General features: G+C 39.6%; 1 protein-coding gene across 3 annotated transcripts in view; it reads left to right on the forward strand.

The window, feature by feature from the left end:
* ston2 (stonin 2) overlaps positions 1-26,465 on the forward strand; it is a 117,092-nt gene that overhangs the window by 18,549 nt on the left and 72,078 nt on the right. For 2 of the 3 annotated variants that reach the window (XM_080202215.1, XM_080202216.1), the window contains exons 2-4: positions 7,949-8,200; positions 9,781-10,008; positions 22,816-22,965. In XM_080202215.1, the coding sequence (XP_080058341.1) occupies positions 8,110-8,200; positions 9,781-10,008; positions 22,816-22,965 (469 nt within the window). In that variant the 5' untranslated portion in view covers positions 7,949-8,109. The remainder of the gene's footprint in view (positions 1-7,948; positions 8,201-9,780; positions 10,009-22,815; positions 22,966-26,465) is intronic. The other variant, XM_080202217.1, reaches the window with a different exon arrangement.

Raw genomic sequence — 26,465 nt, forward strand, 5'->3', positions numbered from 1 at the left:
TCAGTTAGTGTTTCCGGTCAATGACTTTTCATCAGACAGTTCTTTAACTCCATCTGACATTACAATCCAAATGTGGAGAAACTTATTGGAAGCACAGCAGCCAAATCTGACCCTATCATCACAATGATACATTTGTCCCATTTGAAGAAAGAATCTTCATTGTATCTCTTGTTTTGTAGAAGTTTTATCATCTTTTGCCTGTGGTATGCTGTGTTTGTACTGATTCTACTCAAACGTTCAGTTTATCTGATAATGCTGTATCTTGTACAATACATTTTACACTCTACTCTGAACATTGCTTAATTTAACTAATAAGCAATTCAATATTTTCTGTGCTGTTAAGAATACTGCATCTGAGGTAGCTCAAAGTTCAGGGTATTAAAAAGTTTCATAAAAGTATTAAAATTCTCATAAGGGGGGGCACCTGACATCTTATTAAATAACAAACAACCATCTATTTCTTAACAATGAAATTTTAAGAATAGGGAAATAGAAATTATGAGAAGGGAAATAGGGTGCATTAGAATCAAGTTAGGTTCAAAAAGAATTAAAAGAATATCTGAATAGAGTAAACTTTCAAATTTTGCAGATCCCAAAGTTGCAGGAGTGGCAAACAGTGAGGATGACATCAGTTAACTTGAATAGGTTAGCAAAATGGGCAGATTAATGGAGGATGGAACAAATGAGAGGCAATGTATTTTGGCAGAGCGGGAAGGGAGACATGATGTATCGTTAATGACATTGATTTGTCGACAATATTGGCACTGAGTTCATTCCACATTTATACAACCTATTGACTGCTACAAGTGAGGATGCATATTTCCACCTTTTTTGATGTGTTTTTTTTGCATTCCAACATCTAATTCTTCCACATCTTTTGGATACTGTCCTTGAGAAATTTATTTACACATCCAATGGTTGAACAACAGTTATAAGATGGCTGTGAATGGCTGCCACATCAGTTTTGAGCTTTTCACATCACTGACTGTAATCATCAAGATAGGATTTGAACATGTCGCAGAAATGAATATTTCTGTGTGGTTCTCATCTCAAAATCCAAATTTCTTTGATCCATTTCTTGCAACTGCTGTTACCCATCCACTCTTCCTCATGAACATGGATAAAAAGGCCTTTCTGAACTTTCTCTTTGGGGCAAGTTTTGAATATCACCATTAGCTTTAATTTGCATCATCCACCACACAAGATGAAACTACTGTAAACTGCAACTTCTTGTGATTAGTCATCTTTAAAAAGACATTTTTTTTTGCTTATCTTGGAACAGTCTTTGTTTGCCGGCATATTGAAATTCATTGGTGTTTCATGCACATTTTTGAATGCAGGCCAACAAATTCACATTCTTAGCTTGATGTTGGATAACAATTTTATCATCAAATTCAGGTCAATGATGCTGTGTACTAAATCATGTTTTTTCATGAATAGTATGCGCCACCTGGCACTGGTCCTGAATTTTGAAATGCTAACCTACAAATAAATATGTGAATTAGGAGCAGTAGTCCTCTTGTCGCAAAAACCCAGCTTGCAGGTGCAGCAGGTGGTCAGGAAGGCAAATGGGATGCTGGCCTTCACAGCGAGGGGGATTGAATATAAAAGTAGGGAGGTCTTGCTGCAGCTGTATAGGGCATTGGTGAGGCCGCAGCTGGAGTACTGTGTGCAGTTTTGGGCGCCGCACCTGCGCAAAGATATTTTGGCCTTGGAGGGAGTGCAGAGGAGGTTTACTAGGCTGATACCGGAGTTGAGGGGGTTGAGCTATGAGGAGAGGCTGAATAAACTGGGCTTGTACTCGTTAGAGTTTAGAAGAATGAGGGGAGATCTCATTGAGACGTATAAGATGATGAATGGGATGGATAGGATAGAGGTGGAGAGACTCTTCCCGCTCAAAAAAGACAGTAGGACTAGGGGGCACAGCCTCAAGATAAAAGGGGGGCGGTTTAGAACGGAGTTGAGGAGGAACTTCTTCACTCAAAGGGTGGTGAATCTCTGGAATTCTCTGCCCGTTGAAGTGGTGGAGGCTGCCTCGCTAAATATTTTTAAGACGCGGGTTGATGGGTTTTTGATAAGAGAGGGGATTAAGGGTTATGGGGAGAAAGCGGGAAAGTGGAACTGAGCAGCGACAGATCAGCCATGATCTTATTGAATGGCGGGGCAGGCTTGAAGGGCTAGATGGCCTACTCCTGCTCCTATTTCTTATGTTCTTATGTTCTTATGTCTCCTGGAACCTGCAATACCATTCAAGTAGTTCATGGTTGTAACCTCAACCTCACGTTCCTGCCTATCCCCGATGACCTTTCACCCTTTTGTTAATCAAGAATCTATCTAGTTCTACCTTTAAAAATATTGAAGATGCTGCTTCAGTTGCCTTTTGAGGAAGAGAGTTCCAAAGGCATATGTTCTTCAGAGAAAACATTTCTCATCTCTGTTTTAAATGAGCAACCCGTTATTTTTAAACTGTCAGCCCTAGTTCTGTCTTGATCCACAACAGAAATTGTCCTCTTCATATTTACACTCCCAAGACCTCTCAGATCTTAAAAGGTTTAAATTGAGTCACCTGTTACTCTTCTAAATGCTAATGAGCACAAGCCTAACCTGTCCAACCTTTCATCATAAGACAACCTGCCCATTCCTAATATAAATACCAACTTTCTTCACTTCTCTGAAAACACCAAGTCAAATAGCTGTTTGGGCGATGATAACATTTTGTGGGTGTCCTATTCTGCCACTTTTTCTCCAGTTTGAATTGAGTTATTCTTTCTTGTTGGCATTATGATGTGCACAAATCATCATGTGGTACAAATTAGTTTTGTCAACTGGTTGGGAGGTTGTTGGAATTGACAGAGGGAAAATCTAAAGACCCCTGTGTGTACCTTTTAAATACATAAGCCACAAGTAATGAACAATGACAACATCATGGTTTAATCCCCGAAAAACTAGGTTGACTTTTACACGGGTGTGTGAAAAATTGTACTGTTTAGACCAAAGGTTATGGATTGATTTTGTTTTTCTACAAAAGCAGTTAAGAGGAAGTCCCTTAATGATTTGGAGTTCCAATGAAAAGTCATGTTGGGTTCAAATGTTAAGTCTGTTTCTTGCTCCACAACTGCTGCCAGAGTTGCTGCGTTTTTCCTGCACTCCTTATTTTTTTTATCTCTTGATGATTGAGTGAGTGGATAGTTGCATTATTATGCTGTTCGGATATGGATGGTCCCAGTTTTGAGCATCAATGAGATTTATGTTAGCTGAATTAGGGTAAAAAGGTGTCTACGTTTGTGCTCTTGAAAACTTGAAGGAAAATCTGCCAGGGTATTCACTCTTGATTGTCATTCAGTGGTGGAAAATGCAGTTGTGTGGATGTTATGTGAGAATAGGATAGGATTTATATGTAGTATCTCCCATGTGTGAATAGTTGTGGATGTTCATGTGTGTCTAGTTAAGATATTGAAGAGCTGCTGGTTGCTGTGGAATTATACTACAATGAGTTAGCTGAGAAGACTGAAGGATAGTATGAGGGAAGAGAGATCTGCTGTAATATTAAAAGTTCCTGGAAAGCTTTATTTACCTTTGTTGTAAGTTTGGTAGCATTTTGGTCGTTCCATCAATGAATCTGCCTCGCGTGTTCAATCAAAAAAGCGATCAGCAATTTCTGAAACAGCTAACTCAAATGAAATGAAACAAAATTTAAGTTGTGGCCTCCCAGGAACATATTTTGGTAATAAAAGTAATATTGTGAGAAATCAAGAGTATGTTTGGAGCTCGATTGATTTAGGTTACAATTTCTATGTGGAGGTCTAGTGACTTGAATCATGAACTATATTAGAATCACTTAATTAGCCTAAAGTGAAAGAACCGCATTTCTATAGCATATTTCACAACCTCAATGTCCCAGAAATTCTTCCAATTGATGAAGTCCTATGAAGTGTAGTCACAATTACAATTAGCCTTTAATCACTGTTGTGCCTGTTAAACATAATCTTCTGCATGTAGGACAATTTTTTGTCAAAGTTCATTTCATTTCATTCTGAAGTAGTTCAATACTGATTTCTAGGTGTTCATTGACTTGTGCAATAGAGTCACAGAAGTGTCACAAGATGTCTTTGTTTCATGAGGATGTTTAGTATAGAGTGTAAATAGACTTGTTTATCCATTAGTAAGTAAACCTGAATATCCTTGTTCCTTCTGTTGCTCACATGCAGTGTATTATTGTATGCTGTATTGTTCAGAAGTGGCCTCAGCTGCTGCTGTGCAAGGCTTGTTAAATCCCATTGAATACAATGATCATATGTTGTGTCTGTCGCTATTGATATTGTCCAGTTGTGATCTCTGTTTTGTTTAATTTGGCAGCATAATCACTTCATTCTTTTATATTTTAGGGGTCACAGACAGGCATTTTAGGGGACCAAGCTTAAAAACTGCTAACATTTCACTCCTGTGTGACAGAAGAATGTTATTAACAGATTGGTAGGGCATTAAATCTGGCTGGAAGCAAGTGATGCTAAATTGAGTTTGTTGTTTAAAATGAGAATTTATTCCTTTGCCAATCTTTTTCTTTTAAATTCCCTCTGAGGATTATTGACTGTTGGTGGGGTATTGCTCCATGGATACTAGATGCTCTGGACACTTAGCTTTGTCTTTGTTCTTTATATACGAGTCTGTACAATGAGCAGAACACTGGGAAGGATGCTGCAGCTGCGAGGGGCTTTTTTTGTCTCGTTGTCATTCATCAGAAATCACTAACCAGTAAAGAAGTGTGGCTGCATTGGATGAATCATCCTCAGCCCAAGCAAGAGGTCCCCAAGGCTAACTGTAGCACACTTACACGTGTGTGTGTGTGTTCTCATGTTCCTAACGATGTTAGGGATTGTGGGTTTTAAATGAACAGGTATGGTTTGCATACGTAGATGCAAACTAACAACAGATTTATTGAAAGAGATGTTCTCTGCACTGCACTGAGTACAATCTGAAACTAAAAGCAGGAGTATCTGAAATGTCCTAATGTCTTTACGGTTAAATAATGTGATCAGCTCTTAAAGCAGTTGTGCAACTACTTAAATATGTAAGATTTCCCGCCTTTATTTCTGTGCTCATGATAAATTACTACAATGTTATACGTAGGATCAATAATACTCTAGACACAGTACTATGCATCAATAATTATTATACACAATCAATAAAAAAGTTCATCATGGGAACATCTAGGTTGTATATGACATTCTGGAATTTGGCTGTCTTTTGACCCTCAAAGAATGACTTCGAACTTCATAGACTCTTCTGTAATTCTACATCATTATCATGTGGTGTGGTAGCGAAGACACAATCATCAGGCAACTCTGATTCAACTAAGTTTTCAACAGTGGTATTTACAACACTAAGAAATAAAGAAGTTGGAACTTCTGGAGATGATTATGAGAAATCAGTTTGAGATAATAATTGGTCGGCATGTCATTGCCAAAGTAGTTCATCTTCAATTTGAGATGTCCAAGAAATTGGACCTGTTTTTGCTAAAACTGTGGCTGGTATCCATTTCTCACTTGTTGCTTAATTACAAGCTAACACTACCTCCTTGTTGAAATAAGTGTTGTTTTGCCCTCGCTCCTCATCTAGCAACTTGAGATTGTTGTTGACACTCTACTATCTCTGAAGTTTCTGGAGGTAATAATAAATCAAACATAGTTCTCAATTTTCTCTTAAGAGTAGTAATGCAGATGAACTTTGGGTAGTCACATGAGTAGCATTTCTCTAAGATGCCAAAAAGTTATTCACATGAAGTGATAATGAACCTTGCTGTTTTGAAGCTTTAAAAGAATATTTCAAGGATTGTACGAAACTTGGATGATAGGTGTACATGCTACGATTGGGATGAAAAAAAAAACACCTTTCAAAATCACACAGAGCTTTTTTTCTTACTTGTTTTTTTCCTTACTTGTTTTTTTTCCTGCACTGGTAATTCAATCTTTAATTATGTTGATCCTCCCCAACCTCTAATATTTGAAGTGTGAGTATCCACTCATGACAATGTTACTTTTCTAATGTCCCAACTATATTAGAGGTGTGGGTTTTAAATAGAAAGAAAAGATCTGGTTAGCACAAGTAAATTCAAACTAACAATAACAGATTAATTAAAAGACGCTCTCTGCACTGCATGGCGTACAAACTGAATCTAAAAGCAAGAGCCTCTGAAGTACCCTAATGACATCACCATCCTATCATGCAATCGGCTCTTAAAGCAGTCACACATCCACTTAAATATATAACAGTTTCTAAGTTTCACTCTTCCTGTGTTTCTCTGTTACTTTATCTGTCCCTGTCTCCTTCATATTCTCTGCCATCTCTGACTTACCTATCTAATGCATCAAGGGAATCTTTGGTCAATGTGGATTATTTAAATATTGGCTTCAGCAACTGATTTTACAGACTCTCTAGAGGCAATACCACTGAAAATCTGAATCGCTACAATACTCAAAATTGCGTCTCAATTGTAGGATCGGAGTAGTCTCAGCTGTGACACCCTTCCTCACGTAGAATAGGAATCAGATAATACTTCAAATAGATGTTGAGACAAGAGATTAAGTTCCAGATACATCAATCCTAATTTTTTTAACTTAGTTAATATGCAGCTGGAATGATTACATGTGTCACATCAACATTAAATTGTATTACTATATTTGTGAACTGCCTGTGCCTAGTTCTTTTTATCAAATGACTTGCTTTTGCTGATTGTAGCTTCATTGTGCTCAGCTGTGTGTGTGTGTGTGTGTGTGTGTGTGTGTGTGTGTGTGTGTTTTGACTTCTGTCCATCGATCCAAATTTCTTTATTTATGGCCTTATCCTTCCTTAGCTCTACGACTTCTTTCAGTGACAGTACTAGCACATACTACTTGTATTCTGTGCTCCTTTGGTTCTCTCCTCTCTCACTGCTTCATTTTTTGGTGGCAAAATTTTGGCTACCTTTAATTGTATGGCTTGGATATTTGCCCTAAACTCCTCCAGTATATTACTCCTGTCCCTTTAAAGGTCTCTTTGAAATTTACTTCTTCTTTAATCTTACCATTGGTCACCATAGTGGCTCAGTATCTGGTTACTTTTGATTCTGTGAAGAACTTGCCAAAATTTTATTAAAATACAAATTGTTGAATTTTGTAGGAAGTTGGGAAGCATGTCTAACTACTAGCCCTAATACAAATGGAAACCATTCAAGAATCTGTAGAGTTCTTGTTATTCTATTGCAATGGGAAGTTTTTTAACGCTCCTTGATTTAGACAAATCTGTCATGTGTATGTATTTTCTTTTGAGGTTAATGGACAACTCTTACTGTATCTTGTGAGAGGAGCTATTCATGTGAACTTTCAAACCTCCTTTTATTTGTAAAGGGTGTTAATCTGCATTTACTTGTATGTCCCAATCCTTTTTTTTTGTTCCATTGTTTTATTCTTTTACATCTGTTTAGTGAGGGGCAATCTAGATGCACAGTGAATGTTTGAAGCGACTCCTACAGTGATGCCAGCACTGTTTTGTTCAAGTGATAGTGTGATTAGGAAAAATGGGCACTTGCCAGCATTCCTCCTTTGTGACATCAATGGCAAGGAATATTATGATTCTATTGCAGGGCAACATTATATACAAAACGTGTCTCTCAGGCTTTTTCTGACAATAAACATTTCAAATCCTGAATCGTGAGCTCAAACTACAAGGAAGTGATACACTGTAAGCATGTAGATACAAAATTTCAGATTTGACATTGAACAGTTATATGGCAACCTAAGTAAAAGGGGAAGCCAAATTTACAATTGAAAGTGAATTTTGAAGTGCACTGCATGGTGTTTTTATGATGCTGCATGTTTGTTATGTAAGTTAAGTTAGTCATTTACTGATAATACTGCATGATTTGATGCTGTTCTCCTAACTGATCTTATGATCAATGCTTTGTGTTTCACAGTAAGCTTTTGTGGATTTGTACCATGATTGATTCCCTAATCAAGAAAATCCCAAGGAAGTTGATGAAGTTGCTTTGGGTGAAAGTTATTCTTCAACGTTGCTAACCTATCACCAAATTATTGCAGTATCATATTGAACAACTTGTACACGCGTGATACAGCAATGTTATCTGCTAATGTGATCGCTACCCACAGATCAGAGTGGATCTCCTTTAATGATGATGTACAATGCACAGCGTATACAAGCGAAGCAGGTAAAGCTCTCTCTTTTATGGGAAATTAATATTTCATGTATTGGAATCTGAATAAAGAAACTGTCTAATTTTTAATTATATCAGCAGCACTGCAGTAGGCACTGTGACAACCTTTGTTTCAAATGTCCTGTTTTGATAAGGATTTTCTTTAGAAAGATGTACTTTTGCTTCAAGCACTGACCAGAATTCCACTCTTTTAATATATCAAAAAATGAGCGTTATGTATCACAGCTTAGCAAAGTATTATTGATGTGCAAAATGCATCAACTATTGTTCCTTTCATAGTACTAAAGAATGTAGCTTACTGAAACTGATAGTTCTAAACAAAAAAAAACTGATGTATATTTTGTACAGAAGATCATCAAAAAATCTGTTATTTTTGTTGGGAGCAGTAGGATTGTACTAATACTTCAAAATTCACTTTCAATTGTAAATTTGGCTTCCCCTTTTACTTAGGTTGCCATATAACTGTTCTTTTAGAAAATTAGTTGGAAATAAATTGGAATTTAATGTTGGCAAGTGTGAGGTGGTCCACTTTGGTAGGAAGAATGGTAGGAAGGACTATTACTTACAGGGCGAAAAACTGCAGCAGGCGACGGTGCAGAGGGACCTCGGGGTCCTTGTGCATGAGTCGCAAAAACCCAGCTTGCAGGTGCAGCAGGTGGTCAGGAAGGCGAATGGGATGCTGGCCTTCATAGCGAGGGGGATTGAATATAAAAGTAGGGAGGTCTTGCTGCAGCTGTATAGGGCATTGGTGAGGCCGCAGCTGGAGTACTGTGTGCAGTTTTGGGCGCCGCACCTGCGCAAAGATATTTTGGCCTTGGAGGGAGTGCAGAGGAGGTTTACTAGGCTGATACCGGAGTTGAGGGGGTTGAGCTATGAGGAGAGGCTGAATAAACTGGGCTTGTACTCGTTAGAGTTTAGAAGAATGAGGGGAGATCTCATTGAGACGTATAAGATGATGAATGGGATGGATAGGATAGAGGTGGAGAGATTCTTCCCGCTCAAAAAAGACAGTAGGACTAGGGGGCACAGCCTCAAGATAAAAGGGGGGCGGTTTAGAACGGAGTTGAGGAGGAACTTCTTCACTCAAAGGGTGGTGAATCTCTGGAATTCTCTGCCCGTTGAAGTGGTGGAGGCTGCCTCGCTAAATATTTTTAAGACGCGGGTTGATGGGTTTTTGATAAGAGAGGGGATTAAGGGTTATGGGGAGAGGGCGGGAAAGTGGAACTGAGCAGCGACAGATCAGCCATGATCTTATTGAATGGCGGGGCAGGCTCGAAGGGCTAGGTGGCCTACTCCTGCTCCTATTTCTTATGTTCTTAAAAGTAAAGATAATTATTAGTTGGTTTGGCATGGTCCTTTTCAATGTTTGTGTTCCTTTTTTTCCCTGCTTCTTGTCTTGGTCTCTGTTTAAAGTGACTGAGACAAAATAAGTAATTAAGTTTGTAATAAAAGTTCTATGAACTAATCCTGTAGAGAGGAATTGCTTTTAAGTCAAAATTTTTTGTTTCTAGTCTGATGTTCATGGAATTAGAAAAAACTATTTGATAATGTGAAAATAATTTTATGATCAACAGTTGGAGAACACAGTAACTATTCACTAGCTTCATTCACATCACTTGGAGATGAGAATTACCTGAACTATGCAGTTCAACAATCCTCTTCATCCATTCAAGGTAGTCCTTTGGTTATAAAGGAGCAAAGCCCAGTGTGTCTGACGCAAACAGCATCTGTGCCCAGTGGATGGATTCGGTTTGATGACCAAGCATGGCCTAATCTTTCACCACTCCACTCTCTGTCTGCAGGTTAGTGATTAGAATGAGTGTAGCCCAAAAGTAATTTGTGAATTGTTACTCATTACCCAAAGGAAAGCTGTCAGCAACCATGTTTATGTATTTCTCTCCTTTAGCATTTTCATCGATTTTCTTAAATTCTTAGGACACAGAACTCAAATATGTAGCACAGATGTTAGTTGCATAGTGAAAACATATCTGCTCTTCCTGGGACCTATGCTGCTGCGTGGTATTGTCAATGATGTGGGCATCTGAACATATAGAAGTGGTGCTACCATGCAACTTGATAATCTGATGTGATTCCAGGATTCTGAACTTGGACAATGCAGGTCATGACAATGATTTGATTTGATTTGATTTATTATTGTCACCTGTATTGGAATACAGTGAAAAGTATTATTTATTGTGTGCTATACAGACAAAACTTACCAATCACAGAAAACATAGGGGAGACAGAAAGGAGAGGGTGCAGAATAGTCGGCTCGTGTGTAGAGAAAGATCAGCTTAATATATGGAAGGTCCACTCAAAAGTCTGATGGCAACAGGGAAGAAGCTGTTCTTGAGTTGGTTGGTACGTGATCTCAGACTTTTGTATCTTTTTCCCAAGGGTAGAAGGTGGAAGAGAGCATGTCCAGGATGTGTAGACGCAATGCTGGCATGTCTCCTACTCTAAAGAGAATGAGATTGCAAGGTGGGCCCTGCAGTAGCTTTATTTAAATGGCCAGCTACCCTGATTGCAAGAAAGCTAAAATGTTTCTTTCTGTTACCAGAGTTAAACAACACTTAAGTGTTTTTGGAGGTGTTATGAGTTTGCAAGAGAAGCAACCTCTGAAAAGCAGGAATGAAGGAGGTGATTCTGATGGGAAGCAGCTTGCCCATTGTGCCAGCTAGAAAGGTGAAGTTGTGCTGGGTGGTGAGAAGTGGCATAAAGCAGGAAGATCCCAATGTTGTCAGTGATGTGAAATGCTAAGGGCCATGTTGAAGAGGAACTTCTTCACTCAAAGGGTGGTGAATCTCTGGAATTCTCTGCCCATTGAAGTGGTGGAGGCTGCCTCGCTCAATATTTTTAAAACGCGGGTTGATAGGTTTTTGATAGGCAAGGGGATTAAGGGTTATGGGGAGAGGGCGGGAATGTGGAACTGAGCCACGACAGATCAGCCATGATCTTATTGAATGGCGGGGCAGGCTTGAGGGGCTAGGTGGCCTACTGCTGCTCCTATTTCTTATTTTTCTTATGTTGCAGACAACCATCTGCTCTGTAGGGCTCAGGAGATGCAGATTTTTGTCCCTCCCAATGACTCTTCTATTTCCAACTGTGTGCCTCCTTGTCCTGCAGGAAAGAGGATACAATATAAGTTTGTTGTGCAACACTGGGTGATGTGCCTGTCACAGGTGAATAGCTTTGAGATATAGGGATGTTGTAAGAGGTTGATGTGAGGCTGACAGCATTGGTAGGTCTGGAATATCTAAATGATAGGTGTGACTTCAATGCTAGGTTAATGATGAGGATGCAATGCATTGAGCAGCAAGAAAGGTCGGTGGCGTGGTGGGTAGGAGATGTCATGTGAAGGTGGTTTCACTGTTGTTGACCCACTCGTGTAACTTCATTTCATGTGTGTGACACTGCTGTCTGGTCCTAACTCCAGGAGTTGGCATCCTTTCCATTCCCTCCACTCCTTTTCTGAAGGTGATCCTGAGAGGGTGTCCCGGTCTCCTGAAGAGCCAAATCATTTCTGTTCATGTATTGAACACCAAGTGGTGCTCAACTTGGAGTACTGACTGGCCAGCTGAGGAAGTGGTGGGGGGGGCGGTGGTGGTGGTGCTGTGGTAAGTGATTTCCTTGGCCACATTAGTTCTGATGCTATGAGACTTCATGCATTCCAGAGTTGATGTTGGGGACTCATTCCTGTCTGCATCTCACTGTGCTGCCACCTCTGCTGCATCTGTCTTGCTAGTAGGACAGGAAATTCCCAGGGATGATAGTGGCTGGAACATCATCTGTAAGGTATGATTCCATATGTATAATTATACTGTTGCTGGGCTAAGCTGTGGAACAACTCACCCAATTCTGTTAGTAAGGAGGATTTTGCCAGGTCGATGGTTCTGAGTTTACCATTGTAATTTCCAATGACTAAGTCAGGCTGGGCAGTCTGTATGGTTCTGGTACTTAACAACTTTGTAGGGGTTGGATCCAACCAAGTGGCTTGTTAGGCCTTTAAAGAGGGCAATTAAGAAAACCATGTTACCCCTCCCCCTCCACCCCAAGCAATTGCTGTGGGTCTGGAGTCACATATATATATATATATATATATATATATACCAGATCAGGTCAAAGACACCTTGCATGATATAAGTTTTTTTTAAGAATAGTAAACGTATACACATAAGAAATAGCGATAACTTCCAAAAAAATAGTTTTTTTACGTTTGTATTTGTTGTGTGACAACAATTTTTTTTTTGTGGTTTGGCCCTTCAGTGTAATAAGAATATTTCTCAGGGGTTTCTTCAGTATCTTGGGAGGTCAAAAGGATTCCAGGGCTGGAAAAGTTTGAAAACCCTCCACTAATTCAGATATGGTTTTATCTCATCAAATGTTTCCTCAGTCTCATTTGTGTATATATAGGGCAAACTCTTTGACTTCATGGTAGTTTTATTGAGATGGTGCAAAGTTAGATGACCCAATGAGAAGAGTTTTGAATGCTGGGCTGATATCCAGCGGGATATTCATGTTTGAGAGGTGTGGGAGGTTCCTCGTTAGAATATGGGTTGTGGGAGTGCATAAAGCTCTGCTGCTGTTTGAACTAACCATTCTTGTTGTTATAAAGATGGTCATGGCCATGAAAGGAGCAGTCACATTTTGAGTGTTAAATCAACTTGTGAATTCTTCCATTACTACTCACTGTTCACCAAGGAAGGAGTGAAAATGCAAAGCAGCATAGTTGAAGAATACACTTATTCAGTTCAGATTCCAATACCAGTACACTTCTGGTTTGACCTATCATGTAATTATAGTAGCAAAACACCATTGACTATAAGCTGCTAAATCTTGTAGGAGCAGCTATGTTGGTGAGTAACCTTTGGAAGTATGCATGACAATAATTAGGAACTTCTGTACAGTATAATTCCCACAATTCAACATGTCATGTATATAATTTCCCTATGCACAAGATACATAAAAAGAAAGACTTATATTTACATGGTGTTTTTCATGAACAGCAGTGATCTCAAAAAGTACACTTGGACTTTATTTTGGCTTGAATAGGTCTGAAATTGGACGTTTTAATTTGTCTCCTGCAAAAATGTAGTTGAATTTCAATAGAAATCTTAATCTTTTTCTTTAGGAGGATGGTCTTGACTTCAGCAGATAGTTCCAAGACCTGGACATCATTTTGAGAATTTGTTTGAAATTTTGAAACTAAGTGTGAAAATGGAACAAATTGGCATGGAAATGGCACTGTTACTGTGGAGCTGTCACATCAAGTCATAAAGATATACAGCAAGCAAACAGACCCTTCAGCCCAACTGGTCCATGCTGACCAGGTTTCCTAAACTGAACTAGTCCCATTCTCCCACATTTGGCCCATATCCCTCTAAACCTTTCCTGCTTGTCTAAATGTATTTTAAATGTTGTAATTGTACTCGCCTCTATGATCTCCTCTGACAGCTCATTCCATTTGGCTTAATTATCAACTGTTTTGTAAGCAAAAACCAATATATTAAAAAATGAATGTACCATTTATGAGGAATTCAATTAAAATAGTGATAGAACATAGAACGCTACAGCACAAACAGGCCCTTCGGCCCACGAGTTGCGCCGATCACATCAACACCTACCAATCTATGGACCTATCTATAACCCCCAATCCCATTAAATTCCATATACTCATCCAGAAGTCTTTTTAAAAGACCCCAACGAGTTCGCCTCCACCACCACTGATGGCAGCCGATTCCATTCACTCACCACCCTCTGAGTGAAAAACTTAGCCCTAACATCACTTCTGTACTTGCCTTCCCGCACCTTCAATCTGTGTCCTCTCGTAGCGACCATTTCAACCCGGGGAAATAGTCTCTGAGAATCCACCCTATCTATTCCTCTCAACATTTTATAAACTTCTATCAGGTCGCCTCTCAACCTTCGTCTCTCCAGGGAAAAGAGTCCCAGCTCCCTCAACCTAACTTCATAAGGCATGCCTCCCAGTCCAGGCAACATCCTTGTAAATCTCCTCTGTACCCTTTCAATAGCTTCTATGTCCTTCCTATAGTGAGGCGACCAGAACTGCGCACAGTACTCCAAATGAGGCCTGACAAGGGTCTTATAAAGTTGCAGCATTACTATGGGATGTAAAATTAAAATGAATTTTGATATGACTGCTAAAACAATAAGGTTAATGTTTCCTATGAGTGGATGGGGTCATTCTCGTACACTTGCTTCCTTTTAAGTGACTGAATAATAGATGTAGGTTAATGTAAAACAATGTACAAAAGCATGAAATAGAAGAAAAGCAAATGTATTTTGAACAAAAGTAATCTTTTTTGTTAAATAGTTTATATTTTGTAATGTGTAGGTAGCAATATTGCAGTATTGGATCTTAATGACAAATTTACCTTATGGATAATATTGTGGTATGACTTTTGATTTAAATAATGTGTATTATATATTAAAAATATACAGTAAGTTATTTCTACTGCAATATGGTTTATTTAACATCAGATAGTCAGTCAACAGAATATACATTTTCAAAACAACAATCTCAGCAATCCAGGAGGTGCCAGAAATTTCAGGGTTCAGGTTAAGCATCAAAAATTCCAGATAGAGACAAATCAAATTTCAAAGGTCATTCAACAGTTGACATTAAGATGACACAAGCCATTTCTAATTGAATTCATAATTTACTACTTATTCACATCCAGCTGCCTATATGATAATAAGAACATAAGAACCAGGAGCAGGAGTAGGCCATCTGGGCCCTCAAGCCTGTTCCACCATTCAATAAGATCATAAGAACAGAAGAAATAGGAGCAGGAGTAGGCCATCTAACCCCTCGAGCCTACCCCACCATTCTATAAGATCATGGCTGATCTGAAGTGGATCAGTTCCACTTACCCGCCTGCTCCCCATAACCCTTAATTCCCTTATCGATCAGAAAGACTAATCGTGGCTGATCTTTTTGTGGACTCAGCTCCACTTACTATCCCACCCACCATAACCCTTAATTCCTTTCCTGTTCAAAAATTTATCCTTGCCTTAAAAACATTCAATGAGGTAGCCTCAATTGCTTCACTGGGCAGGGAATTCCACAGATTCACAACCCTTTGTGAAGAAGTTCCTCCTCAACTCAGTCCTAAATCTGCTTCCCCTTATTTTGAGGCTATGCCCCCTAGTTCACCGGCCAGTGGAAACCACTTCCCTGCTTCTATTTTATCTATTCCTTCATAATCTGATATGTTTCTATAAGATCTCCCCTCATTCTGTCTCTCTGCACAAGCCAACCCTCTCAACTCTGGAATCAACCTAGTGAATCTCCTCTGTGTGCCCCCCCCGCCCCAACTCCAGTGTCAGTATATTCTGTCTCAAATAAGGAGACCAAAACTGTACACAATAATCCTGGTGTGGCCTTACCAGCACCTTATACAGCTGCAACATAATTTCAGTGTTTTTAAACTCCATTCCTCTAGTAATGAAGGACAAAATTCCATTTGCCGCCTTAATTACTACTGCACCTGCAAACCAACTCCTTGAGATTCCTGCAGAAGGACACCCAGGTTCCTCTGCACTGTAGCATGCTGCAATTTTTTACCATTTGAATAATAGTCCATTTTGCTGTTATTCCTACCAAAATGGATGACCTCACATTTACCAACATTGTACTTCATCTGCCAGACCCTTACCCACTCACTTAGAGTATCTATATCCCTTTGCAGACTTTCAGCGTCCTCTGCACACTTTGCTCTTCCACTCATCTTGGTGTCATCTGTGAATGTTGATACACTACACTTGGTCCCTAACTCCAAATCATTTATGTAACTCATAAACAATTGTGGTCCCAACACTGATCCCTGAGGCACACCACTAGGCACTGATCGCCAATCAGAAAAACACCCATTTACCCCCACTTTTTACTCTGTTAGTTAACCAACCCTCTTTCCATGCTAATACATTACCCATAACACTGTGCCTTTATCTTATGTAGCAGGCTTTGGTATGGCACTTTGTCAAATGCCTTCTGGAAATCCAGTTACACCACATCCACAGATTCCCTGCTGTTCACTGCACATTAATGTTCTCAAAGAATTCCACCAAATTAGTCAAACATGACTTGCCCTTTTATGAACCCATGCTGCGTCTTACCAATGGGACAATTTATATCCCAGATGTCTCGCTATTTCTTCTGTAATGATCGATTCAAGCATTTTCCCTACTACAGAAGTTAAGCTAACCAGCCGATAGTTACCTGTCTTTTGTCTATCTCTTTTTAAACAGTGGTGTCACATTTGCTGTTTTCCAATCTGCGGGACCCACCCCAGATTCCAGCAAATTTTGGTAAATTACCACTAGTGCATTTGCTATTTCTCCCGCCATCTCTTTTAGTACCCTGGGATGCATTCCATCAGGACCAGGAGACTTGTCTACCTTTAGCCCCATTAACTTGCCCAACACTACCTCTTTCATGATAATAATTTCTAGGATCTCATCTGCCATCGCTGCCTTGTCATCAATTTTTGGCATGTTATTTGTGTCTTCCACTGTGACACAAAATACCTGTTCAATGCCTCAGCCATTTTCTCATTTCCAGTTATTACATCCACCTTCTTGTCCCCTAAAGGACCACTGTTATTTTCGCCATTCTTCTTCATTTTATATACTTGTAGAAACTTTTGCTATTTGTTTTTATATTCTGAGTTAGTTTACTCTCATAATCTATCTTGCCTTTCTTTATAGTTTTTTTTTATGTAGCCTTGTAATTATATAATTAAAAACCTTACATGTGTCACCAAATTCCTGTTCTTCTCACTCGCAATTCCTGTCATAATATTTTAGTACCACTTTTATGTGTGAATTGATAATGCAAAATTGATAATATTTCTGATGGGAATTTCAATGTTGGCAATTTTGGCACTTGTCTGTCATAAAGGAAAGAGGTAATTCAGTTTCTACTGTCTCCATCTCTGATCAATACATCCCCTCTATTTAACTAACATCAAAACTCCCATGTTTTTCAGCACATACAACACTACTGAAAATATGCTAGTGAACCAATAATTGTGCATTTTAAAGAGGGTGGTGATTGATATAACCCAAGGTTAGTTGACGCTGTCTTTTAGTTCTTGTTTCAAAAATAACCAACAGTAAATAGAACAGTGTATTTGAACAATGGGTATATACTCTCAGTGAAATGTTTGTTATTTCAGTTTTTTAAGGGTGAGAATGAGATGGTTTCAGTTAAAGGCAGATGAGCAGTGCTGATAGGTTGGTTAGTGGTTGAGAATTTCATGACTCAGCACGGTAGAGTTAAGCCCCATGGAAAAGTCATCATTTGCCTCTGTTCACTTGAACAATATGAAGCAGCTGTCAGTAATCCTTTCCTTGCCAGTTATAACAATCCCATGCTTTACTATCCTTTTGAGAGTGCCTGTGTGGACTTGGTATTAGATGGACATGTTCAGACCACTGACCATGCTCTGCTGCTCATTAACTGGATTTACCATAATTGCATAACTGGCATTCTTTCACAGATCACATGCTCCTTACATCACTGAAGAACAGCAGGGCCACTTCATTGGAGGTTAGAAAGTAATTACAAAGAAACATTTAAAGTTGTTTTTTGTAGTAGAAAAGTTTACCCATCAGCTTTGAGGAACGTAGGGCTGCAGCCATGGTCTGACAATATGAATATGATAAGTCTGCCAAAAAATCCTGCTTGTCTGTGTTGGTCAGATTTTCTTTGGAATGGTAACAGCAGCTATTAAGTATGTTGTGTTTTTTTTTAATGGCAAAGAACTGTTAGCAGAATAGTGGAGCAGCTGTTAGAACATTATGAATGCATTTACAGAACCTTTTTTAAGCTATTACGGGCTTTGCACCAAGGAGAGGAGCAGCCTGTTAGGACTAGTAGCCTTATCTAGATGGAGGCTGTAGTAATTTTAGAATCAGAATCCCTGCAGTGCAGAAAGAGGCCTTTTGGCCTATCAGGTCTGTACCGACTTTCCATAAGAGCATCCCATCTAGGCCCTCTGCTCCACCCTATCCCCACAACCCCGTGCATTCACCATGGTCAATCCACCCAACCTGCAGATTCCTGGACACCAAGGGGCAATTCTGCATGGGCAAACAACTTGATCTGTATTTTAGCCCAGAGTTTTGATTAAGATGTCATAGATGTCGACCTCCAAGGCAACTTCGGCAATAGTGTAGAATAGCCACTGCCACAGGGATTGGTGCTGGGGCCTCAACTGTTTACCATATACATAGACGATCTGGAGGAGGGGGATTTATAATGGGATACGAGGAAATGGCCGAAACCTTAAACAAGTTTTTTTTTGTCGGTCTTCACAGTGGAGAACACAAATAGCATACCAATAATTGATGGTCATGGGACTGTAGAGGGTGGGGACCTTAAAACGATCACTATTACTAAAGAGGTAGTGCTGGGTAGGCTAATGGGACTATAAGTAGACAAGTCCCCTGGTCCGGATGGAATGCATCCCAGGGTACTAAAAGAAACAGCAGAAGTAATAGCAAATGCATTAGTTGTAATTTATCAAAATTCGCTGGACTCTGGGTAGGTGCCAGCTGATTGAAAAACAGTTAATGTAACACCACTGTTTTAAAAAAAGAGGTAGACAAAAGGCAGGTAACTATAGGCCGGTTAGCTTAGCATCTGTAGTTGGGAAAATAATGGAATCTATCATTAAGGAAGAAATAGCAGGACACCTGGAAAAGAATGGTTCAATCAAGCAGACGCAACATGGATTCATGAAGGGAAAGTCATGTTTTGACTTATTTACTGGAATTTTATGAGGATATAACGAATGCGGTTGACAGAGGGAAGGTGGTGTATTTAGATTTCCAGAAGGCATTCGATAAGGTGCCTCACAAAAGGTTGCTGCATAAGATAAAGGTACATGGAATTGGGAGTAAAGTGTTAGTGTGGATTGAGGATTGGCTATCTAACAGAAAGCAGAGAGTCAGAATAAATGTGTGCTTTTCTGGTTGGCAATCAGTGACTAGTGGTGTGCTGCAGGGATTGGTGCTGGGGCCTCAACTGTTTACCATATACATAGATAATCTGGAGGAGCGGACTGAGTATAGGGTAACAAAGTTTGTGGATGACACAAAGATGAGTGGGAAAGCAAATTGCGTGGAGGACACAAAGTCTGCAGAGAGATTTGGATAGGCTAAGTGAGTGGGCAAGGATCTGGCAGATGGAGTATAACGTTGGTAAGTGTGAGGTTATCCACTTTGGAAGGAATAATAGTAAAATGGACTGTTATTTAAACAGTGAAAAATTACAACATGCTACTGTGCAGAGGCACCTGGGAATCCTTGTGCATGAATCACAAAAACTCAGTTTGCAGGTGCAGCAGGTAATCAAGAAGGCAGATGGAATGTTGGTCTTTATCGTGAGAGGGATGGAGTATAAAAGCAGGGAAGTCATGCTGCAATTGTACAAGGTACTGGTGAGGCTGCACCTATAGTACTGTGTACAATTTTGGGCCCTTTCTTTAAGAAAAGATATATTAGCTTTGGGGGGGTTACAGAGAAGGTTCACCAGGTTGATTCCAGACTTGAGATTAGCTTATGAGGAGAGATTGAGTAGATTGGGCCTGTACTCATTGGAGTTTAGAAGGTTGAGGGGAGATCTTTTAGAGACATATGAGATAATGAAGGGGCTAGATAGGGTAGAAGCAGCAAGGTTATTTCCACTTAGAATGGAAACAAGAACTAGGAGTCACAGCCTCAAAATATGGGGGAGTCAATTTAGAACAGAGTTGAGGAGGAACTACTTCTTCTCTCAGAGGGTAGTGAATCTTTGGAATTCTCTGCTCAATGAAGCAGTAGAGGCTACCTTGTTAAATATGTTTAAGTCGCAGATTTTTAACCAATAAGGGAATTAAGGGTTATGGGAGCAGGTGGGTAAGTGGAACTGAACCCACTATCAGATCAGCCATGATCTTATTGAATGGTGGAGCAGGCTTGAGGGGCTAGATGGCCTACTCCTGCTCCTATTTCTGTTCTTTGGTAACATCAGGAAGGGTGTTCAATTTGTGGTTGATCCATATACCTTTGTTTTATATTTCTGGCTGTGGTCCTCATTGTCTAGCCCCACAATTGTCTTCACATGGCCAACTTGCAGGATCAACCCCAATTCAGTGTTTAAGTTTATTTATTACTGTCACAAGTAGGCTTACATTAACACTGCAATTAAGTTACTGTGGAAATGCCCTTGTCTTCATACTCCAGCGCATGTTCAGACACACTGAGGGAGAGCTCAGCATGGCCAACGCACCTACCAGCACATCTTTTGGATTGTGGGAGGAAACCAGAACACCCGGAGGAAACCCACACAAACACTGGGAGAAAATGCAGACTCTGTAGAGATAGTGACCCAAGGCTGGAATTCAACCTGGGTCCCTGGTGTTGTGAAGCAGCAGTGCTAACCACCATGCCACTGTCCTTCCAAGCATTGAATCAATTTTTTCCATTCTATTAGGTAGGACCCTGGTCATCAGAGTTAGAATAGGTTGTGATGATATTTTAGCCTGGATTACAATCAGCTGAGGTTGGCATCTAGATTTTTTGTGAAAATGCAGAGATTTCATGGTACTGAAAGATTTTGGGCACTGCATGTGGCTACAGAACAAAGTTGCAACATATAAACTTGAACAAAAAAAGCAGTTTCTAGCACAAACAAACGAATCAAGTGCATTTTTTATACTGTTCCTAATGCTGAAACTGATGGGGGAATAGAAAGTAATTATGTTCCTCAGAAGATATTGATTCAATAGCATAATGGAGACTTGGCTACAAGCTGGACCAGAGTGAAAAATAAACAACATGAGTTCCAATGTCTTTAGGAGGAGTAAATTATATGAGACAGAGAAGAAATAGCAATATTGATAAGAAAAGACTGATGTTGAGAGGACTGATCTTGATGAAAAGAGATTTAGGCAGAGTTAACCGAAACAGTCAATTAGCAGCACAAGCACTCAAATGTTGCTAAAAAGAGAGAAATGTTGCCAAAGCTTTGTGTCTTGCATTCATCAGGGCAAATGCAAGAATTCCAAAATTCAAATGATCACCATTTATAGCACAGGAGAAAAGGTGCTGATCAGTAAGTCTACTCTGGCTGAGGCATTGCCATGGAGAAAGCAGTGGGGCTTCACATGCTCCTAGGTACTTCAAAAAAGGTTTGAGTATATTCCTTTTGCTTGCAGATAACCAGTCCCTGTATGAAATGTCTGTTTCATCTAACAAGTGTAAATAAGCCATGTTTGCTTGATTATCTTAAATTGATAATGCACTCAAGATTATTCAGTAAATGTTGTCTAATTGCAGAATCCCATCTTGCAATAGACGTTTGTTTTGGGTTTTGAAAGTATGGGCTGGTCAAGTTTGCCAGCGATGGCTATCCACTGTAGGGTAAAAATAATTAACCAATTTTTGGGACATACAGCTCACATACCTTTTCAATTTTACTTATCATAATTTTACATGACTACACTTTTTGGCTCTCAAATGTTCTTCTGGATGATTTATTGGTCCATTTTTTTGCAGTGAATACTTCCACTTACAGAGGCCAAATGGTAAGGATTTAGTCGAAAGCAAGTGAAACGTGGAAAAACCATGTCCGGAGTGAATATGTGAAACGGGGAGAAAATAGTGAAATTAAAACCAATCTGGTAGAATATGATACAGCCTCTTGTATGATTTCCAGAAACACTTTCTAGTACTTTCTTTTCTGATGTGTTACCAATTTTTTCACTCCCCTTCGTGCTAGTGCTTTCACGTGGTATGCTTTCAGTGACACTGGTTTCTTGATATTTGGCATGAGATTAGCTGATCAGAGACCAAATCTGGGCCCTGCATAGTCTGCAACGTTTAGGTACACAAATGAAAATAATCTCAGGAAAAGCTTTTTAATACAGCGAGTGGTTAGATTCTGGAATGCGCTGCCTGAGACTGTGGTGGAGGCAGATTTAATTTAAATATTTAGAAGGGAATTAGACTGTTATCTGAAAAGGAACAAAGTGCAATATTATGGGGAGAAGGAAAATAGAACTGGATCAGTTGCTCATTCAGAGGCCTTGTGCAGACATGATGGGCCAAATGCCTGCTTTCCCTGCTGTAATGATCTGTGATCATGTGATTGTGCAGTGAAACACCTGGAATAGGAAACAATTGGATGCTCAATAGGTAACTTTTCTGGATGGATAAAAATGGCTGAATAACTTTTGTCACCTGTAATTATCCTGTGATCTTGTGAAATCTGATTTGTTTTGGGAGCTTGTTGCTAGCATATAAGCAACCTTGAGCACTCCCTGTATGTGTTACATAACATAAATAAAGTTATGCACCTTGTTGTCCAGATGACATCGCCTGAGTCCCAAAAATGTTATGTTCTTGAAATACGCCCTTATGCATGCAGCACAGCATAATACATGTATAAAGCAAATTTAAAGTGATGTTTAGAGAAACCTTCCCACACTCTCTCTCTCTCACACAAGATTGTAATGTCAGTGACTACAAGATTTTTTACTACCTTATTTCCCTTTATAGAGCTATTGTGCTACAGTTTTCACACTGTCTATTGTTTTTAGGTTCAAGAGGGTCTCCTCCTTCAGAAGGCAGCCGGACTACACACTCTGAGGAACCCAGTAATCTGAGTTTGGCTCGATCTGACACAGATCTGCATTCTACTGACACAGATGATTTGTATACTAACAGTATTTCCAGGTCTGAGTCTCCTGGTAAGCACAAATTGATGCAGATCTGTAAAAGAGCAAGTTTCATTATATCTGGTATGCTACACAATGTACATTTCACTGAGATACTTAATTACAGAGGTTTGCTTTTTTAGAAATCGTGTATAGACTTTTGCATTTGAATTTGGCCAAAAAAAAACACAAAGATACGAACACAATTTATGACTAGAATAAGTCCAGAAGTTTCATTTGGTAACCCTGTGTGCTGGCCTGTGCTGTGTAATAATAACTTAAAAGGCAGGTTCCATAACCAATGTTGATGTACACCCGGTATGCAGTATTAACTTTAAGTTAGGGCTTCATAGGTTAGCTGGAAAAGTGGAAATCTTGTCTACATCTGGAATAAGAATAGTAAATATGTGATTATGCACTAAAAAAAAGTTTGGAATAGATATACAGGCCAGCTGTGGTTCATCTATCACAAAACTGATTTATCAATTATTTGTGAATGATGTCCAGGCTATGACAGCATGTTTACACCTTTGAACGCAGTTTTTTTATATTTATAAAACCTGATATATTTCTGTCAGTAAGCTTCTTATTCACATTAATACATTTTGTCAGTTGTGTTGATAATTGCTTATTTGCCACTCGCGCTGACCCTGGTTGTACAGCTTTGTGCTCTATAACAGGAAGAAACTTAATTTACAGAATGATGAGGTAAACTGGTCAATTTTGCTGGAGAACGGGTAGCTTATTAACTGGAGTTGTTTTTTTTTGATCAAGGCAGGGCAAAATAATATTTGCATAAAAAGTTGAAAATTGTGATCAATACATAAGATTTTAATTTGATTTGGTGACCACTCAGGACCAGACCTGAAATGTTTATTTCTGTTTTTAATTCAGATTTTCAGCATCAGCAGTATTTTGCCCTTGATCGTTCACATTAAAGCTGTTAGTTTGTAGAGTTTGTCCCTTGGTCCTCTGTCCAAAGTCTGAAATTAAAATTGTAGATACATTTTAATGTTTGATGTTTTCAAGCATTTTTGTAGTATGTGTATGCATGAAAATACTGAATGAAGAATGTGACAGGTTAACGTATTTATTTTTGATTCATACCCTTTGTTCTGAACATAAAATACTGTTGTACCTATCAACTAAGAACTTTGCTGTTTGATGCCAATTTAAATTATAATTGTGTTCAGATATTATTAAATGTTTACAGATAATAAATCTTGCATTTCATTTAAAAAAGAACTGGTGAGTTATTTGCAGAACTTGCAAAAACTTCAGGTATAAAGTGAGCTGATTAGTCACCTCCTAGATCTGTTCCTGTGTAATGAGACAGGAATAATTAATGATCTCACAGTTAGGCATCCTCTCAGAAGGAACAATCATAGTATGGCTGAATTTAAAATACAGATGGAGGGTGAGAAGATAAAATCCAATACCAGTGTCTTGTGCTTAAGCAAAGGAGACTACAGTGGGATGAGGGAGGAGTTTGCTAAGGTAGACTGGGAGCAAATACTTGATGATGGGACAATTGAGGAACAGTGGAGGACTGATGAAATGCATCCCAGGGTATTAAAAAAGATGTTGGGGGAAATAGCAAGTGCACTTGTGGTAATTTACCAAAATTCACTGGACTCGAGGGTGGTTCCAGCAGATTGGAAAACAGCAATATGACACTTTTTTAAAAAAGGAGGTAGACAAAAGGCAGGTAATTATAGGCCGATTAGCTTAACTTTTGTAGTGGAAAAATGTTTGAGTCTATCATCAAGGAAGAAATAGCAGGACGTCTGGAATAGAAATTGTCCCACTGGACAGACACAGCATGGGTTCATAAGAACATAAGAAATAGGAGCAGGAGTAGGTCATCTAGCCCTTTGAGCCTGCCCTGCCATTCAATAAGATCATGGCTGATCTGAAGTGGATCAGTTCCACTTTCCCGCTCTGTCCCTATAACCCTTAATTCCCTTGTCTGTCAAAAACCTATCTACCCGTGACTTAAATATATTTAGCGAGGTAGCCTCCACCACTTCAACGGGCAGAGAATTCCAGAGATTCACCACCCTTTGAGTGAAGAAGTTCCTCAAGAAAGATTGATTCATGAAAGATTGATCATGTTTAACTAATTTACTGGAATTGCACAAGTGTGGTGGACAGTGGGGAACAGGCGTATCTGGATTTCCAGAAGGCATTCGACAAGGTGCTGTACAAAAGGCTGCTACATAAGATAATACAAGTAATGTATTAGCATGGATAGAGGATTGATTAACTAGCAGAAAGCAAAGAGGGGGATAAATGTTTTTCTGGTTGGCGATCAGTGACTAGGGGTGTGCCTCAGGCATCAGTGTTGGAACCTCAATTGTTTACAATTTACATAGATGACTTAGAATTGGGGACCAAGTGTAGTGCATCAAAATTCGCAGATGACACTAAGATGAGTAGTAGAGCAAAGTGTGCAGAGGCCACATAGGGGGCGATTCTCCAAAAAAAAATTCTAAATGTCAAATTCACATGAAAACTGGAGTATATCATGCTAGTTTTTTTCAGTGAGTGTTTCAAAATGAATCTCCTACACTCTGTGTACTGCAGAATGCATTAGTGTAAATCATAATGAAAATCCGGTGCTGGGCCTATTCCCGTTGGAGAGGTCTGCAGCACAATGCTGAGTGGGCCACTGCATATGTTCCGATCGGCACGTGCGCAGTGACCCCTGTCTACCACCCTCCTGATCGCTGACTAGCCTGATCGCTGCATCGACGTCCCCAACCGCTCCCCAGTCGTGTCCAGGCCCAACCACGACCCACAGACCTGTGATGACGTTAATCAGGCAATTGAGGTTGGCCTGCTTGAATATGAACTCCTAATTGGTCCAATGGCAATGAAGAAAAAGGAGTGCTCCGAGGAACTTGCTCAACCACTACACATTTGAGGTTAAGCCATTGCTGGGCAAACGTGCCTCTGTTCGGGAAATTGGATACTTTTGACCTTGCAGTGTAAGATTAGGCCCAATATGTAGAACGGATGAAGTACTTCTTCAGAGCTAATGACGTAACCTTAGGTGAAAGGCAATGGGTTATCCTGCTGACTGCTTGTGGACCAGCAGTTTTCGCTGTTACACGCAGTTAAATTTTTTCCGGAGGCACCAGACATAAAAACCTCCTAGGAATTTACAAACTTAGTAAAAGAATATTATGACCCTAAGCCATCTCTGATCCTGCAAAGTTACCGGCTCTCTTCAGCATTCCGAGAGACGAGGGAGTCATTCACTAGTTTCCTGACGAGATTAAGATGATTAGCAGAGGCTTGCAAATGTGGATTGACATTAAATGAGATGCTCCGAGACTAGTTGGTATGCGGAATCAATAACATGACCATACAAAAACATCTGTTAGCGGAGGCCCAGCTGGACTGTAAACAGGCGTGACAGCTGGCTTTGCCTTTAGAAAAGGCGGTGAGCGGAGCACATGATTTACAGGGTATTCAGATGGAGGTAGACGACTACATCAGTGCAATTGAGTTAAGGTACTACCACTGCA

The sequence above is a fragment of the Carcharhinus amblyrhynchos genome, chromosome 14, assembly GCF_965287045.1.
Source record: "Carcharhinus amblyrhynchos chromosome 14, sCarAmb.v2.hapA, whole genome shotgun sequence".
NCBI classification, from domain to species: Eukaryota; Metazoa; Chordata; class Chondrichthyes; order Carcharhiniformes; family Carcharhinidae; genus Carcharhinus; species Carcharhinus amblyrhynchos.